This window comes from Notolepis coatsorum (assembly GCF_963971535.1).
Source record: "Notolepis coatsorum genome assembly, chromosome: 10".
Taxonomy (NCBI): domain Eukaryota; kingdom Metazoa; phylum Chordata; class Actinopteri; order Aulopiformes; family Paralepididae; genus Notolepis; species Notolepis coatsorum.
This window is the reverse complement of record NC_140174.1, coordinates 55,311,664-55,327,548: the sequence shown is the minus strand read 5'-3', so window position 1 is coordinate 55,327,548 and position 15,885 is coordinate 55,311,664. Positions and strand designations below refer to the sequence as shown.

The following is a 15,885-nucleotide window of genomic DNA, read 5'->3' as shown; positions in this document are numbered from 1 at the left end:
TGAGCCCGGGACTTACTGAAAACCTCCTCGAGGTCGTGGTACTTGGGGGGTACGTCTGGGGGTCCCAGTCGTGCTCGCTCACGCCTTCTCTCCTGGAGGCGTCCGTCGATGCGGATAGCGAAGCTGATCAGGCCCTCGAGAGAATCGGGCTCCTCTTGGGTCGCGAGCTGGTCCCTTACTGCGTCGTTGAGCCCCCTCAGGAAGGTGAGACGAAGCGATTGATCGTTCCAACCGCTCTCCGTTGCGGCCAGTCTGAACTCCAGCGCGTAGTCTCTGACACTGCCACTGTCCTGCCGGAAGGTGCCCAACCGAGCTCCTGGGTCCTGGCCACAGGCTGGGTGGTGGAAAACCCTGCGGAGCTCTGCCACGAAGTCTGGGTAGGAAAAACAGAAATCAGCCCCCATTGCCCAGGAGGCAGTAACCCACTGTGCTGCTCGGCCCGTGAGCAGGTTAGTCATGTAGGCTACTCAGGATCCCTCTGACGAAAAACGGCTGGGTTGATGAAGGAAGACCAACTCACACTGCATGATGAATGTGGCACAATCCTCGAAGTTACCCTCGAACAGACGTGGTTCGGAGAGACGGGGCTCCCGAGGTGCAAGGTCTGCCGCGGGTGGAGAGCTGGCTGAGACTCCTGGGACAGGTGGGGTTAAAAGCAGAGTGTTTAATGCTGTACTGAGAGCCTGAAGCTGGTGCAGAACAACAGCCTACTGATACCCCTGGGTAGTCTGCTGGGTGGCCAGAGTGTCAATGGCATCCAGAATAAGCTGGACCTCGGCCCGGAGGTCCTGTAAAGCAGCCGCAGCCGCACCCAACTGTTGGGTGTGGTCGTTGACCAACTCGATCTGGACCGCCAACGCTGCCCTGACCCTGTCCGTGTCGGCTGAGGTCGTCATGGTCGGGTCGTAATGTTGTGGTTTGTAACCGACCTCAAACGCAACGGCACAGACAGGTAGTTCAGAGTTAGCGAAATACTAGGGCTTATTTATTTACAGAGTCAAAAAAAGGGTAAAGTACAATTATCAAACAAACAGGGAGACTGCCTTCGGCAGAGTCATCTGCCGCTCTGCAGAATCCTCCTAGTGATAGCGGTGGGGAAATGGCATGTGACGTTGTAGCGGCTCTGCAGATACTCCCAGCTTTTACTCAAGGTGGAAAACGGAGAGAGAGAGAGGTATCAGAAACAGTCCAACGAAACACAGAGGCAGTGTGGTTCCCTCCTCCCTTAGCTGTGTCCAGAACCAATTGACAGTGACAGTCTTCAGTGTTCCCCACAACACACAATTAGCTGAGTCAGTGCAAACAAAACGAAATCTTCAGTGTCTCTTCTAAAACACACAATCAGAATAATCCAGAGGGGTAACGAAATCTTCAGTGTCTCTTCTAAAACACACAATCAGAATAATCCAGAGGGGTAACGAAATCTTCAGTGTCTCTTCTAAAACACACAATCAGAATAATCCAGAGGGGTAACGAAATCTTCAGTGTCTCTTCTAAAACACACAATCAGAATAATCCAGAGGGGTAACGAAATCTTCAGTGTCTCTTCTAAAACACACAATCAGAATAATCCAGAGGGGTTTGGTTCCACTCACCCAAGCGCAACGCGTAAAGCGGGAAAACGAGGCGCAGCTCCAAACGGGGAACAAGGTTCTCAACAGCGGTTCTCCACAGAAAGGTCCTGGAGAGAAAGTAGACCAGGAACAGCAACGGGGAAAAAGCAGGCAAATGCAGTTGTATTCCAGAACGACCCGACATCGATAGAAAGAAGGTCCAGGTATATAAAGCCCTCTGGGGTGCTAATCACAAACTATGACAGCTGCGTGATGGTAATTGATACTTGACCTAGAAGTGTGCGTTAGGCAACGGACCAATCATCACAGCACCCCAAGAAGCGTGTGGCGGGGAATGCACCAATCCTCACAGTACCCCCCCCTCCACGGGAGCCACCCGGCGACCCACTCTGCCCCGGCCTGCTCGGATGGGACCGAAGGAAGCCGGCGATCAGGGGCACTGGAGAGGGGGACAGAGACAGGGGCCCGGAGAGGGGGACCGGAGACGGGGACAGAGGACCGGTGAGGGAGGCTGGAGACGGGGACAGGGACCCGGTGAGGGGGGCCGGAGAAAGGGACAGGGAACCGGCGAGGGAGGCCGGAGACGGAGACAGAGGCCCGGAGAGGGGGCTAGAGACAGGGACACAAGGGGAACCCCGGGGGGCGAAGGACTGGACGCCGCCTGAAGACACTGGGCATGACAGGAGGGGCTCCACCCCCTGATGGTGCCAGAGGACCAGGCGATGTGGGGCTCATGCAGCGCGAGCCAAGGCCTGCCCAGGACTACAGTCAAGTCAAGTCAAGTCAAGAGTTTTAATTGTCACGGCATACAGGGACAAGAGGAGAGCTGGTGATGAAAAACTGGAGCCTCTCAACGTGGTTACCAGCAATGGTGAGAAGGACTGGACAGGTGCGTTGAGTGATGTCAGCCAGGCGGCGATGATCCAGCGCGAAGACCTCCAAGGGCCTCTCGAGGTCCTCAAGTGGAATGTTGGCCCGGGTGGCAAACTCAACGTCCAGGAAACTCCCATCAGCACCAGAGTCAATGAGTGCACCCACCGTCGCCCGCTGGTCCGCCCAGGCTAGGGTGACGTTCGTCAGACGGTTAGGTGGTGCACGGGTGGGGGAACAGGAAAAACGGCTCTCCAGGATCTCCCGGGGTCCCGGCGAGCCTGGTCTTCTTGGCCGGGTAGGGCAATTGGAGACACGGTGTCCATCCCGGCCGCAGTAGAGGCAAAGGCCGGACCTGAGCCTGGACTCCCGTTCGGCCGGGCTAAGGCGGGTGCGTCCCAGCTGCATGGGTTCCTCCTCGGTCACAGCTCGGGAGGGAAAAACCCCACCAGTCACGGAGGGGGCAGGACGGTCAGCACTGTAGAGGCGGCTGCCGGGAAGGGAAGCCCCCGAGCGGAGGTCGATGGCACAGTCGTAAGGCCGGTGAGGCGGAAGGGCCTGAGCCCGGGACTTACTGAAAACCTCCTCGAGGTCGTGGTACTTGGGGGGTACGTCTGGGGGTCCCAGTCGTGCTCGCTCACGCCTTCTCTCCTGGAGGCGTCCGTCGATGCGGATAGCGAAGCTGATCAGGCCCTCGAGAATCGGGCTCCTCTTGGGTCGCGAGCTGGTCCCTTACTGCGTCGTTGAGCCCCCTCAGGAAGGTGAGACGAAGCGATTGATCGTTCCAACCGCTCTCCGTTGCGGCCAGTCTGAACTCCAGCGCGTAGTCTCTGACACTGCCACTGTCCTGCCGGAAGGTGCCCAACCGAGCTCCTGGGTCCTGGCCACGGGCTGGGTGGTGGAAAACCCTGCGGAGCTCTGCCACGAAGTCTGGGTAGGAAAAACAGAAATCAGCCCCCATTGCCCAGGAGGCAGTAACCCACTGTGCTGCTCGGCCTGTGAGCAGGTTAGTCATGTAGGCTACTCGGGATCCCTCTGACGAAAAACGGCTGGGTTGATGAAGGAAGACCAACTCACACTGCATGATGAATGTGGCACAATCCTCGAAGTTACCCTCGAACAGACGTGGTTCGGAGAGACGGGGCTCCCGAGGTGCAAGGTCTGCCGCGGGTGGAGAGCTGGCTGAGACTCCTGGGACAGGTGGGGTTAAAAGCAGAGTGTTTAATGCTGTACTGAGAGCCTGAAGCTGGTGCAGAACAACAGCCTACTGATACCCCTGGGTAGTCTGCTGGGTGGCCAGAGTGTCAATGGCATCCAGAATAAGCTGGACCTCGGCCCGGAGGTCCTGTAAAGCAGCCGCAGCCGCACCCAACTGTTGGGTGTGGTCGTTGACCAACTCGATCTGGACCGCCAACGCTGCCCTGACACTGTCCGTGTCGGCTGAGGTCGTCATGGTCGAGTCGTAATGTTGTGGTTTGTAACCGACCTCAAACGCAACGGCACAGACAGGTAGTTCAGAGTTAGCCAAATACTAGGGCTTATTTATTTACAGAGTCAAAAAAAGGGTAAAGTACAATTATCAAACAAACAGGGAGACTGCCTTCGGCAGAGTCATCTGCCGCTCTGCAGAATCCTCCTAGTGATAGCGGTGGGGAAATGGCATGTGACGTTGTAGCGGCTCTGCAGATACTCCCAGCTTTTACTCAAGGTGGAAAACGGAGAGAGAGAGAGGTATCAGAAACAGTCCAACGAAACACAGAGGCAGTGTGGTTCCCTCCTCCCTTAGCTGTGTCCAGAACCAATTGACAGTGACAGTCTTCAGTGTTCCCCACAACACACAATTAGCTGAGTCAGTGCAAACAAAACGAAATCTTCAGTGTCTCTTCTAAAACACACAATCAGAATAATCCAGAGGGGTAACGAAATCTTCAGTGTCTCTTCTAAAACACACAATCAGAATAATCCAGAGGGGTAACGAAATCTTCAGTGTCTCTTCTAAAACACACAATCAGAATAATCCAGAGGGGTAACGAAATCTTCAGTGTCTCTTCTAAAACACACAATCAGAATAATCCAGAGGGGTTTGGTTCCACTCACCCAAGCGCAACGCGTAAAACGGGAAAACGAGGCGCAGCTCCAAACGGGGAACAATGTTCTCAACAACGGTTCTCCACAGAAAGGTCCTGGAGAGAAAGTAGACCAGGAACAGCAACGGGGAAAAAGCAGGCAAATGCAGTTGTATTCCAGAACGACCCGACATCGATAGAAAGAAGGTCCAGGTATATAAAGCCCTCTGGGGTGCTAATCACAAACTATGACAGCTGCGTGATGGTAATTGATACTTGACCTAGAAGTGTGCGTTAGGCAACGGACCAATCATCACAGCACCCCAAGAAGCGTGTGGCAGGGAATGCACCAATCCTCACAGGTCCCCTGTCTTATAAATCGCCAATTACCAATGCATTGTCCTGTGGGATTATGCCCCCCGCGGTGAAATTAATTAGTCTCCCTCTCTATCTCTCTATGTTTCTCTCTTTGTCTGCCAGTACAGACTGTGGGTGACTGTCACTCAAAGCGCTTTGCGAGTATGGGCGGAGCCCAGCCCAAAACAGCTTGAAATCTTGAAGTGGAAACATTTTGCTTTAGAGTACTTGATTAGAAATGCAAAACAATGATTTAAAAAAATAAAAATAAAAAACTTACAGATGTGTTCCATAGACTCACAGGAATTGTGTAAAATTGCCCAAATAGTGAAAGGAATAGCAAAACATGGGACCTTTAAATTTTATATTTCATTATTTTTTAAATATCGATACTTGGCGCCAGTGTATGGATAATGTGTTAGAAATAGCTTGTAGAAATAATAATCCAACATTCATCTTGAAAATCTGTTTTCCTCAGACCAGAACATCATGAGAATCAAGAATTTTGCTCTCATTTACCCACTGTTAATTAATTTACACACAGCAATTACTGGTGAACGCTCCAAGTCCAAAACAATGGCAATCGGTTCAATACACAAAACTAATACGCAGTTGGGGAGAACTTTATACATGTTAGATGAGACGTAATGTCAGCTTGGGAAAATCTATTTGATTTGGGCCCGTTTGATATTGTGTTGGACCGCCAACCGCCACAAATAAATCCATGCCGTGGAAACTCTGCCAAGGCCCAGTGTGCTGCCGAGTGCTGACACTGTTTATTTTCATTGCATTAATACGGATCGCAAGGAGAAGCCTGTGTGTGGCTGTCTTGTCTTTCAGGTTTGATGGTACCAACTACCAAGTATTTACGATTGTCAGCGACTTGACCGACGTATTGTTTGGCCATACATCTCCTTCCTCCCTTTTGATTTGATTTAAAGGTATTGTCTTGTACAGTTGGCCAGACCTCTGGAAGGCAGGAGAACCTTCTGGGTTTTGGATGCCTGGCCTGGGCAACAGACTTTGGGAAAATACTGTGGCTGAATCCTGTACCGTTCATATTCCAAACCAAACCAACAAAGCAAAACATAACCCCCCTCCCCCCAAATCTTTCATGTCAATCTCCATATTGTACTCGTTGATGGAGCGGAAATTCCAGGAAATAATCTAAAATAAAACCATATTAGGCACACAGGAGGAGTTTGAGTTAATCTTTGATTCATAATTGATTCTTCCGGTATTTTTTGCTGTTCAGGTGCCATGTGGAATAATTCATGCTCGTCGGGTAATTCATTTAGGTCTGCTATTCAAGGCCTGTCTCAGTTGCATGGGTTAGGGTTTAGCCCAGGGCTGCTGGGCAGAGGCAAAGGTTTGGCTGGAGAGCAGCTGCGAAGAAAGAGACCATTCTTCTGTGGAGAGGAGGTGGAGGTGGAGAGGGGGGTCCTGGTCCTCTTAGGGGAGGAAGGAAGTGAGGCAGGCAGCCTGGGGGCAAAGAGAGAGATATAAAGAGAGACTGAGAGAAGGAGGAAGAGAGAGAGATAGAGAGAGACTGAGAGAAGGAGGAAGAGAGAGAAAGAGAGACAGACCGAGAGAGAGAGACTGAGAGAAGGATGAACAGAGAGAGAGAGAGACTGACTGAGTGAGTGAGAGAGACAGAGAGAGAGAGAGAGAGAGAGAGAGAGAGAGAGAGAGAGAGAGACTGAGAGAAGGAGGCAGAGAGGGAGATAGAGAGTGAGAGGTGCTGCAGGCTGTGTAGGTCAGGAGACCTGCAGTGTGTCTGACTACCACAGTAAAAAGAACTCACGCACGTGTCTGGTAGTACTACTGTATGTCATCGATACCTTCCTGGGGACATGTAGACCTGACATACATACACACACACGCCGCTAACCACTGGTCTATAAATATGACCCAGCCTGCCTAATATCGGGACCATTAGGCACAGACAGACAGACACACACACACACACACGCACACGCACACACACAGATGGGGTATTCCCTAGAGTTGTAATATGCAAAATGATATCACAGCTCTGGCACACTGTCTGTCTGTGATAGATTGATAGATTAAGCCATAGATTGCAGTCAAATGTTGTGATGAAACTCACTTAAGCAAAACCAAAGAAATTATTGTGGAATTTAGGAGGTCGGGGGTCAGGGACTACAGGCCCCTCAGCATCTACGGGGCACTGGTCGTGAGAGTGAACAGTTTCAAGTACCTCGGAGTCCACATATCTGAGGACTTGACATGGACCACACACATTGACAGTGTAGTAAAGAAGGCACGGCAGCGCCTCTACTTCCTTAGGCGCCTAAGGAAGTTCAAAGTGTCAGAAGTTCAAAGAGTCGGAAGATCCTTAAGAACTTCTACTCATGCACAGAGCATCCTGACTGGTAACATCAGCTCCTGGTTTGGGAATAGCACCGCACACAACCGCAGCAGACTGCAGAGAGGCTCAGGGGTAGAGCGGGTCGTCCAATGATCGAAGGGTTGGTGGTTCGAATCCCGCTCAAGCCCATGTCCATCTCACTGCCGTTGTGTCCTTGGGCAAGACACTTAACCTACTTGCCTCGTATGAATGTGTATGCATGTGAATGAATGTTGGTGGTGGTCGGAGGGGCCGTAGGCGATGATTATTCGCCACGCTTCCGTGAGTCTGCCTCAGGGCAGCTCTGGCTGCAATTGTAGCTTACCACCACCGGTATGACTGTGTATGAACGAATAATGGACTCTGTAAGCGCTCTGGGGTCACTGGGGTGTCATGAAGAGCGCTATATAAATCCAATCCATTATTATTATTAGAGTGGCCCGATCAGCCAAACGCACAATTGGAGGCTTCCCACTCTCCAGGACATTTACACCAAGCATTGCAGGGCCAAGGCTAAGAGAATAGCCAAAGACTCTAGTCACCCAAACAACTGCCTCTTTGCACTGCTGCGGTCAGTCAAGCGTTACCGGAGTCTCATGGCCAGTACAGAGAGACTCAGAAGGAGCTTCTATCCCCAGGCCATCAGGATGCTCAATGACTCTATGTAACATCAATCAACCCATCCATCTATACTCATTGCACACACATCCACATGCACACACTCACTTTAAACAAACTTAACACTCACTTTAGACACTTTAAACACTAACACTACACCATATTTTATCTTTTTATTAAAGAGATTTGCACTACATCCATAACACATTTTTGTACCTCATTGTCTGCATTTTTGTACCTCATTGTCTGCATTTTTACTTAATTGTACTTAGGTTGTACTTTGGTTTGTATATTTGTATAGTGTTGGACTTTATTCCTCTTCTCAGGGGCTCATACAGAACCAAGCATTGTAATGTACATATGTACTTTATACGTGACAAATAAAAGCAAACTTGAAACTTGAACTTCTGCATTTCCTGAAAACATGATTACCATTTTCTTTTACTGGATGATAGCCAGATACATAATCTTTGTATTTCCTCGTGGTTCAATGTCCCCAAATGTCCTCTTGCGTGCTGGTGTTTTCAGTAGCTTTCCATCCCATGCGAGCGTCTTCGCGTACCAAAGCTTTTGCAGTTGCACAATACTACAATTCACCAACTAACAACATATTTTCATAACAGATGCCCTTTTTTGGTGAATGCTTTTCTTTTAGCATGGGTTAGGCGCTGTGGGAATTGAACCCCTGACTCTGGTAGAACTAAGAACAACAGAATGTACAGGTTTTTAACGGCATCATTTGGTTCTTGTCCTTCTGCAGGTTTGAGAAAGGCAGGATCTATTCCTACATCGGAGAGGTGGTGGTGTCGGTTAACCCTTACCGTGCCATGAACATCTACGGCCGGGACACCATAGAGCAGTACAAGGGACGCGAGCTGTACGAGCGGCCGCCCCATCTCTTCGCCATCGCAGACGCGGCCTACAAAGCCATGAAGAGGAGGAACAAAGACACCTGTATCGTCATCTCAGGTAACATGGGAAGACCCCCCGCGGGCCCAGGGATGTTTTCATCCGGCCTGTAAGTGGCATGTGGAGAATATTTTCCTTTTCTTTTTTCTTTTCCATTAAACCTTTATTTTACCAGGGGAGTCCCATCGAATTACAGTTAGCAAAACATGCAGAAGCAACTCACAGAATCATATGCCTAAAAAGACAGACAAGAGGAAATGGAATCTAGCTAAAGGAAGCAAATTACAAATTCCAATTGAATCTGCCTCCAAACCCTTTACTACATTTTTGAACGTCTTAATCGGAATCAGCTCATCTAGTTGCAAATCTGTTTGCAAATGGTTCCAGGCTGCAGGGGCAGAGAACATGAAGTCCTGTTTAAAGTTCAGTGTGAACCATAGGGATGGACTGTAAGAGGGTGTCATTTGAGCGCAAACCATACAGTACTTACTAGTTTTATGTGAGATATACTCACAAAGGTAAGAGGGAAGCAGACCAAGGATGGACTTATAAATAAATACTGTAAATATGTGCCAATGAAGGCCACTGAACTCATGGCATAAAGGGTACGATGGTGAGTGAGAGCTTTACAGCCTGTGACAAACCTCATAGCACTGTGGTACACAGTATCCAGCCAATGCAAGCATTGGGCAGAGGCGTGCCGTGCATGTAGTGTACATCAGATCACCATAGTCAATGGTTTCCTAATTCAGTCCAAACTCTAGGAAGGATAAAGTAAAGAACAGTGTCCTGAGACCATAACCCATACAGTATTTGCCCTGTTTTCTGGATAGAAGAGAAGGCGAGATAGAGGAGAATGATAAAATAAGACATGTATTGTCCCTGTGGGGAAGGGACCTTGTTGCAACAGTATAGCACGGCAAGGGATAAACGAGATACAAATAATGAAAATAGGAAAGGTAAGACATTTAAAAAGGTAGGAAATATACAAAAGAATGATGAAGATCTGTACACTACTGCCTGCTAAACACAGTGTTTCTGTGCTGAGCTGTATGGCCTCAGACCGTCACCAGAGCATGCATTATAAATGCCACAAACCACACAGACTTAATTCTAACTCATTTAGTCTTCTTGGTGAAATCCCCTTTTATTTTGTTGTGTGAATGAAACTCGTTTTGTCGTAATGTTATTCCAGTGTCTCACTCACTCCTACCAAGATGTTTTCTGTCTGGAGCGAGAGAGAGAGATTTGTAATTTAGGTGAAGGAACTTCTGGGGGGGGAATCGATATGACCCCCATTCAGCTGAAAATAGCAGTTGATTTTGCCTTGCCTCTCTTAAGAAAACAGTGGCTGTAGCCATAGGCTGTGTGACAGCATTGAGAAACTATGTGGTAGATGAAGCACCACTTAGTGGTCAGAAAGGGAAGTGACCCCCAGGAGGCCCGAACGACAATGTCATGAAATCAGACCAGACAGGCATACCTATATAGTTATAACCCTGTATGATACATACATATACAGTCATAACCTGCACGATACATAAATATGATGTCATAACCTGTATGCTATGTAAATAGTATGTCATAACCTTGTATGATACATAAATATGATGTCATAACCCTGCACAATACATAAATATGATGTCATAACCCGGTATGCTATATAAATAGTATGTCATAACCTTGTATGATACATAAATATTATGTTGTAAGCCTGTTCACTGTTCCAACACGGTAAGCTAGATAAGCTACCGTAAATAAAGCTTTAGGGCCACAAGGAAGTAATTATCGGATAACTTACTTCTTTGATGTATATTTTAGCTTATTTTATCCTATGGCGGCCCCTGTTATTTTCAGCAGACCTAACCCTTTCACTGCCACACGGCTAACCTTAGACCGTAGACTTCTGTTGCAGCAGACTTGATGGTAGACTTCTGTTGCAGACCTACTAATGGTAGACTTCTGTTGCAGACCTACTAATGGTAGACTTCTGTTGCAGACCTACTAATGGTAGACTTCTGTTGCAGACCTACTAATGGTAGACTTCTGTTGCAGACCTACTAATGGTAGACTTCTGTTGCAGAACTGATGGTAGACTTCTGTTGCAGACCTGATGGTAGACTTCTGTTGCAGGAGAAAGTGGTGCTGGGAAGACGGAGGCCAGCAAGTACATCATGCAATACATCGCTGCCATCACTAACCCCAGTCAGAGGGCTGAGGTGGAGAGGTAAGCTACCCATACAGAAGAGGAGCACTATCTCAAACCCCACCCTCTTTTTTGATCCTCCAATCACAACTTTTTCACTGCCGATACTGATTCCTGAACTTTCAATGTTGGCCGATCCAATCCATTACTTTTACTTAGCATTATTTTTTATTCATTTATTTTATTTAGCCTTTATTTAACCAGATTTTGTGCCATTGAGATCCAGGATCTATTTTACAAGGGAGACCTGGCCAAGAATAGCAGCAACACAAAGTTTCAAAATAAACACACGTGCTTTCTTTCCCCATTTCTGTTCAGACTTTGGGAACAGCAAAGTGCAGAAGATCCTTCGAACTATAGACTTGGACCGTCATTTTGGGGTCATTTGACAATTAATTTCTTTATATTATACATGTTTTTCCATCAGAGAGCTAACATGCTGAGTCAGAAATGCAGCAGATCAACTCACTTTGCTGTGATTTCTGATTTCTGACATATTACATGTTTCTTGGTATCAGATTTTTATATTGGGGATATTTTACTGATATTCCATTTTAGCCTGGTATTTGACCGATATGCTGTACTAGTATCAGTATTGGTGCCTCCCTAATTACAAATGTTGCCAGAGTGTGATTGGAGGATCAAGAAAAGAGGGTGGGGTTTGAGAAAGGTCAATGTCATTGTTTCTGTTTGCATATTCTCCTCCTATAGATACACATAGTACATTATTACAGTTTTGGTGTTGAGTGCCTTGCTCAAGGACACTATTAGAGAATGAAGGCACCGTAGATGTAATTCCAGCTACCCTCCAGTAGAATACACCCACCTGTCCATGCTGGGGATCAAACTATAGCAACCTTTCGGTTTCCTCTCTACTGCTAGACCATCCTTCCACCACACAGACCTACAGGATAGATGACTCACCATCCTGTGTGTGAATGTTAGATTCCATATTATTTACCAAACAATTCGCTTAAGTGTGTAAGGCAGTTCATTTCAGGCTTGACTGGGTGCTTCAGACAGTTTTGCCAAAATGTTGCAGTATTGGTTATTATGTCTGGCCAACGATGAAACATTAATTGCCATTATTCCTTTATTGTACTGACTTTTATTGGGTACTAAAGTGCGGGTCAGACCCCTGTGGGGGGCTCCAGAGATGGGGAAGGTTGTGTACAAATTAATCATATTCGACAAAGGACAAAATCAGCAGCCTATTGTAATCCCCCCCCCCCCCATGTCACTAGTAGAATAACAAACAAACACAAAAAAGCAAACACAGGCTTACATCACAAGCAATATGTGTCTGAAAGATGCACATACACACAGTCACACGCCATGATTATTGTATACAAAGCGATGGGTTTTTATCAGGGTGGATTTGAGACTGAGTAACACAGATACAGTAGATAATACCATCCAGATAATATGGTGAACATGAGGTGGTATTACCAGTAATAAACATGTATACCACCTGAGACAGTTAAGGAAGTTCAGAGTATCTGGGAAGATACTCCAGTCCTTCTACTCCGGAGCTGTAGAGAGCATCTTGACTGGAAACATCACTGCCTGGTATGGAAACAGCACGGCACAGGACAAGAAGGCCCTACAGAGAGTGGTGCGCTCAGCCGAGCGTACCACGGGTATTGCACTACCACCCCTGCAGGTTCTATACAACAAGAGGTGCAAATCCAGAGCCTGCAGAATAATGAAAGACCCACACCACCCCAACAACAGCCTGTTCTGCCTGCTGAGGTCAGGCAGACGCCTGCGAACCCCAGCTACTAGGACAGAGAGGCTTCGGCTCAGCTTCTTCCCCCAGGCCATCAGAGCCTTGAACACTGATCTCTCCACACTCAAGCACACATGAGCACACACACGATACACACACTGTACACGCTCACACACTAGCAGCCACTTTAACATGAGCAAGCACACACTCATGCTGCACACGCCCACACTTATGGCCACTAAGGAAAGGTCACTCTAAAAATAGTATAGTATAACCTGAGACTGTATAAAATAGCAATGTACAGAAAGACACAGTGCCTCATCCGTAGCTAACAGTGTATGCACTACCACAGGACCTAGCATGTCATCCATGCTCTGTAAATAACTTATGTACAAATACCGATATGCCATACTATGTTACTGTTTATTGCACAATGTTGTTTTATTGGATTCTATTATATGTTGTTACTACTGTATTGCACATCGTTGCGGGCAAGACCACCCGCATTTCATTGTATACTTGTATGCCGTGACAAATAAAACTCTTGACTTGACTTGACTTGACTGTTTCTGTTAGACTTGGCAGAAATGCTTCCATAATGCTTAAAGGAACAATGCTGTTTCAGGACTACAGTCTTGCAGAAGAATGTGCTGAGTGCGATTAGATAAATATTGAATGAGATCGCCTTGCATTAATAACAGAAATAACAAAGGCTTTTCGTGAAAGTGAAATGTAGGGCGGAGATAAAGGTGGGAGGGTTTTCCACAATGAAAAGGTCACCGGAGTCCACTTTACTGATTTCAAACGGAGTGCAAATGGGTCAAGGTGCACTTGTTGTCCTCATGACCACTTGTTGACTTTGCACATCAATCCACCCTGTTGCTGCTGATTTCTTTACTGTGGCTTATTTGCAGTGAGGGACATGCTAATCTTTACAACAACTAACATTAGAATAGGATCAGATGGAATGATATCACCAGAGGAAACTTCAGAGGCAATATCAGTTTTGCTACTAACAAGGTATTCTGTATCTGTAATGTAATGTAATGTCCCAAGATCAAAGCTAAGGTATATTTAACCCTTTCACTACCACACTACAGAAGGTTAACCTTTCACTACCACACTACAGACGGTTAACCGAAAGGGTTAAATGGTAGTGAAAGGGTTAACCTTCTGTAGTGTCGTAGTGAAAGGGTTAACCATTTGTTGTGTGGCAATGAAAGGGTTAACCTTCTGTATTGTCACCATGGAAGGTGTAACTGAGGGGTTACAAAACCCTGACTGTATTAAAGATTGTGATAGATTAAACCACTGCTAGTTATGTACTTTAATTACTGGCCAGACAGTACATCAAATATAGATGGTGAACACCCACAAGAACACGGCATTGACAAAGAAATAGTATTTGAGGGTATTTTATTATTATTATGCAACATTAGGTTACAGAATGAGAATTAGGGTCGCGCTTGTATGGCGAAGAATATACGTAAAGTCAGTCAATAGCATGAGTCACTAAGAATAGCAGGAATCCTACGATGGGTCTAAGTTGACACCACCTGTCGTATAGTAGCAACTATATAGGGCAACACTGGTACCGCCTGGAGACAATGGGTTCCCTCCGGGGGTGTAAGGCCTGGAGGGTAGAGGAATGTTCGGGTACTCCGTCTGATTCAATGAGGAATAAAGAGACTCCAGGTACAGGAGTCGGTCCTTGTAAACTCCCTTGATCAGCAGCAAAGCAATAATTGTAATCCAAATGCTCGATAGCATTGATGACAGTTAGCCAGCCTCCGTCCACGAGGCCAGCCCGAGTTGTAATCCTCACGAGGTTGAATCCCAAACGATAGTGGAAATCAACGATGCTCTTCTCCGGGTACCACGTTCCAAATCAATATAATCCAACCAGTAATGGTTCTGCAATCGCCGACGCCGATTCTCCTGTGTACATGTCCAACGGTTCTCCGCCTAGGACTCCTCGGGTGTGGGCGACGTATTTAGGCCACACACCCTGGCTAAGTACACTAGCTAAAGACACGACGAACCGCTGGGTAATGCTACACACGAACGAACTGTGGCCGCACGATATACAATAAATGAACGACTATTTACTTCACATTAGATTAGGTCGAACTCGACGTTACTGCATTAAACTCTGACACTTTACTATTCTATTCGCACGTGGTTCTCAACACTCTGTTAGACGCAAGGTTGCTCACTTCACTGCACGTTGACTCGTGGTGAAGGTGGGGTAAGGTACTGAACTACTGCTGTGCGCACCTTGCGCTCTATATATACTTAAGTGAATATCTAGTCCCAAACCGCAGTCTTTGTCTGGTATCAATACGCTGTCTCCGGGCATGTCCTGACATGCCTGAACTTGTCTTTGAACCTGCCGTTGGGGGCCTGCGCGCTGGCGCCTGGGGGCGCTGTCCAATAAGGAGAGCGAATATTACTCTGGTTTGAACGCATGTAAAGGGATATTCCGTGTATATATATAAATAATATACAAAGTATATCAAACAATAAAGGTAGATTCTCAGTTTAATCTGGCCCTTCACAACAGCCGCCTCCTAATTAGTCCGCACCTAATTAGTTAAAGGAGACAGATTAATAGTCCAGTCAACTGCTCAATGTCTGTTGTGGGGAGTAGGGCAATCTACAAAGTCAGTGGGTCATGATCGTCATCAGGGGAGTCAGGGAGCCTCGGCAACTCTATCAGCCTCGCCACGGGTCGGGTGTAGGTCCGCCCCTGGACAATAACTTCTGCCGCTCTGACCTTTCCGTCGGCACCAGTGATCACTTTGCTTACGCGGCCGGCCGGCCACATAGCTTGGGGTAGTGACTGGTCTATGATCATAACGACTGTGTCCACTTGTAAGTTGTCTCTGTCCTTTACCCATTTCTGACGGGTTTGGAGAGACGGTAGGTAGTGGAGGAGGAAACTGTTCCAAAACTTGTCAGCCAATATTTGACTGTACCTCCACATTCTTCGGCCGTTCGCTTCTTCAGGTCTGTACACCGTCTGTGGAAGCGCAGGGTCCAGCCGCCCCATCAAGAGAGTGTTGGGGGTGACTGGGTCGACATCTGCTACATCACTTGAGACGTACTCGAGGGCGTTGTGCTCGCCACTTGCGACAGTCTAGACAGATCCGCTGGAAGCAACGTACTGCTTCTCTTCCGTTCAG

The 15,885-nt window shown here is 47.5% G+C and overlaps 1 protein-coding gene across 1 annotated transcript in view; it reads left to right on the top strand.

The window, feature by feature from the left end:
• myo1d (myosin 1D) overlaps nt 1-15,885 on the top strand; it is a 259,403-nt gene that overhangs the window by 86,387 nt on the left and 157,131 nt on the right. The window contains exons 2-3 of the mRNA XM_084323512.1: nt 8,617-8,825; nt 10,899-10,992. Of these exons, the coding sequence (XP_084179638.1) occupies nt 8,617-8,825; nt 10,899-10,992 (303 nt within the window). The remainder of the gene's footprint in view (nt 1-8,616; nt 8,826-10,898; nt 10,993-15,885) is intronic.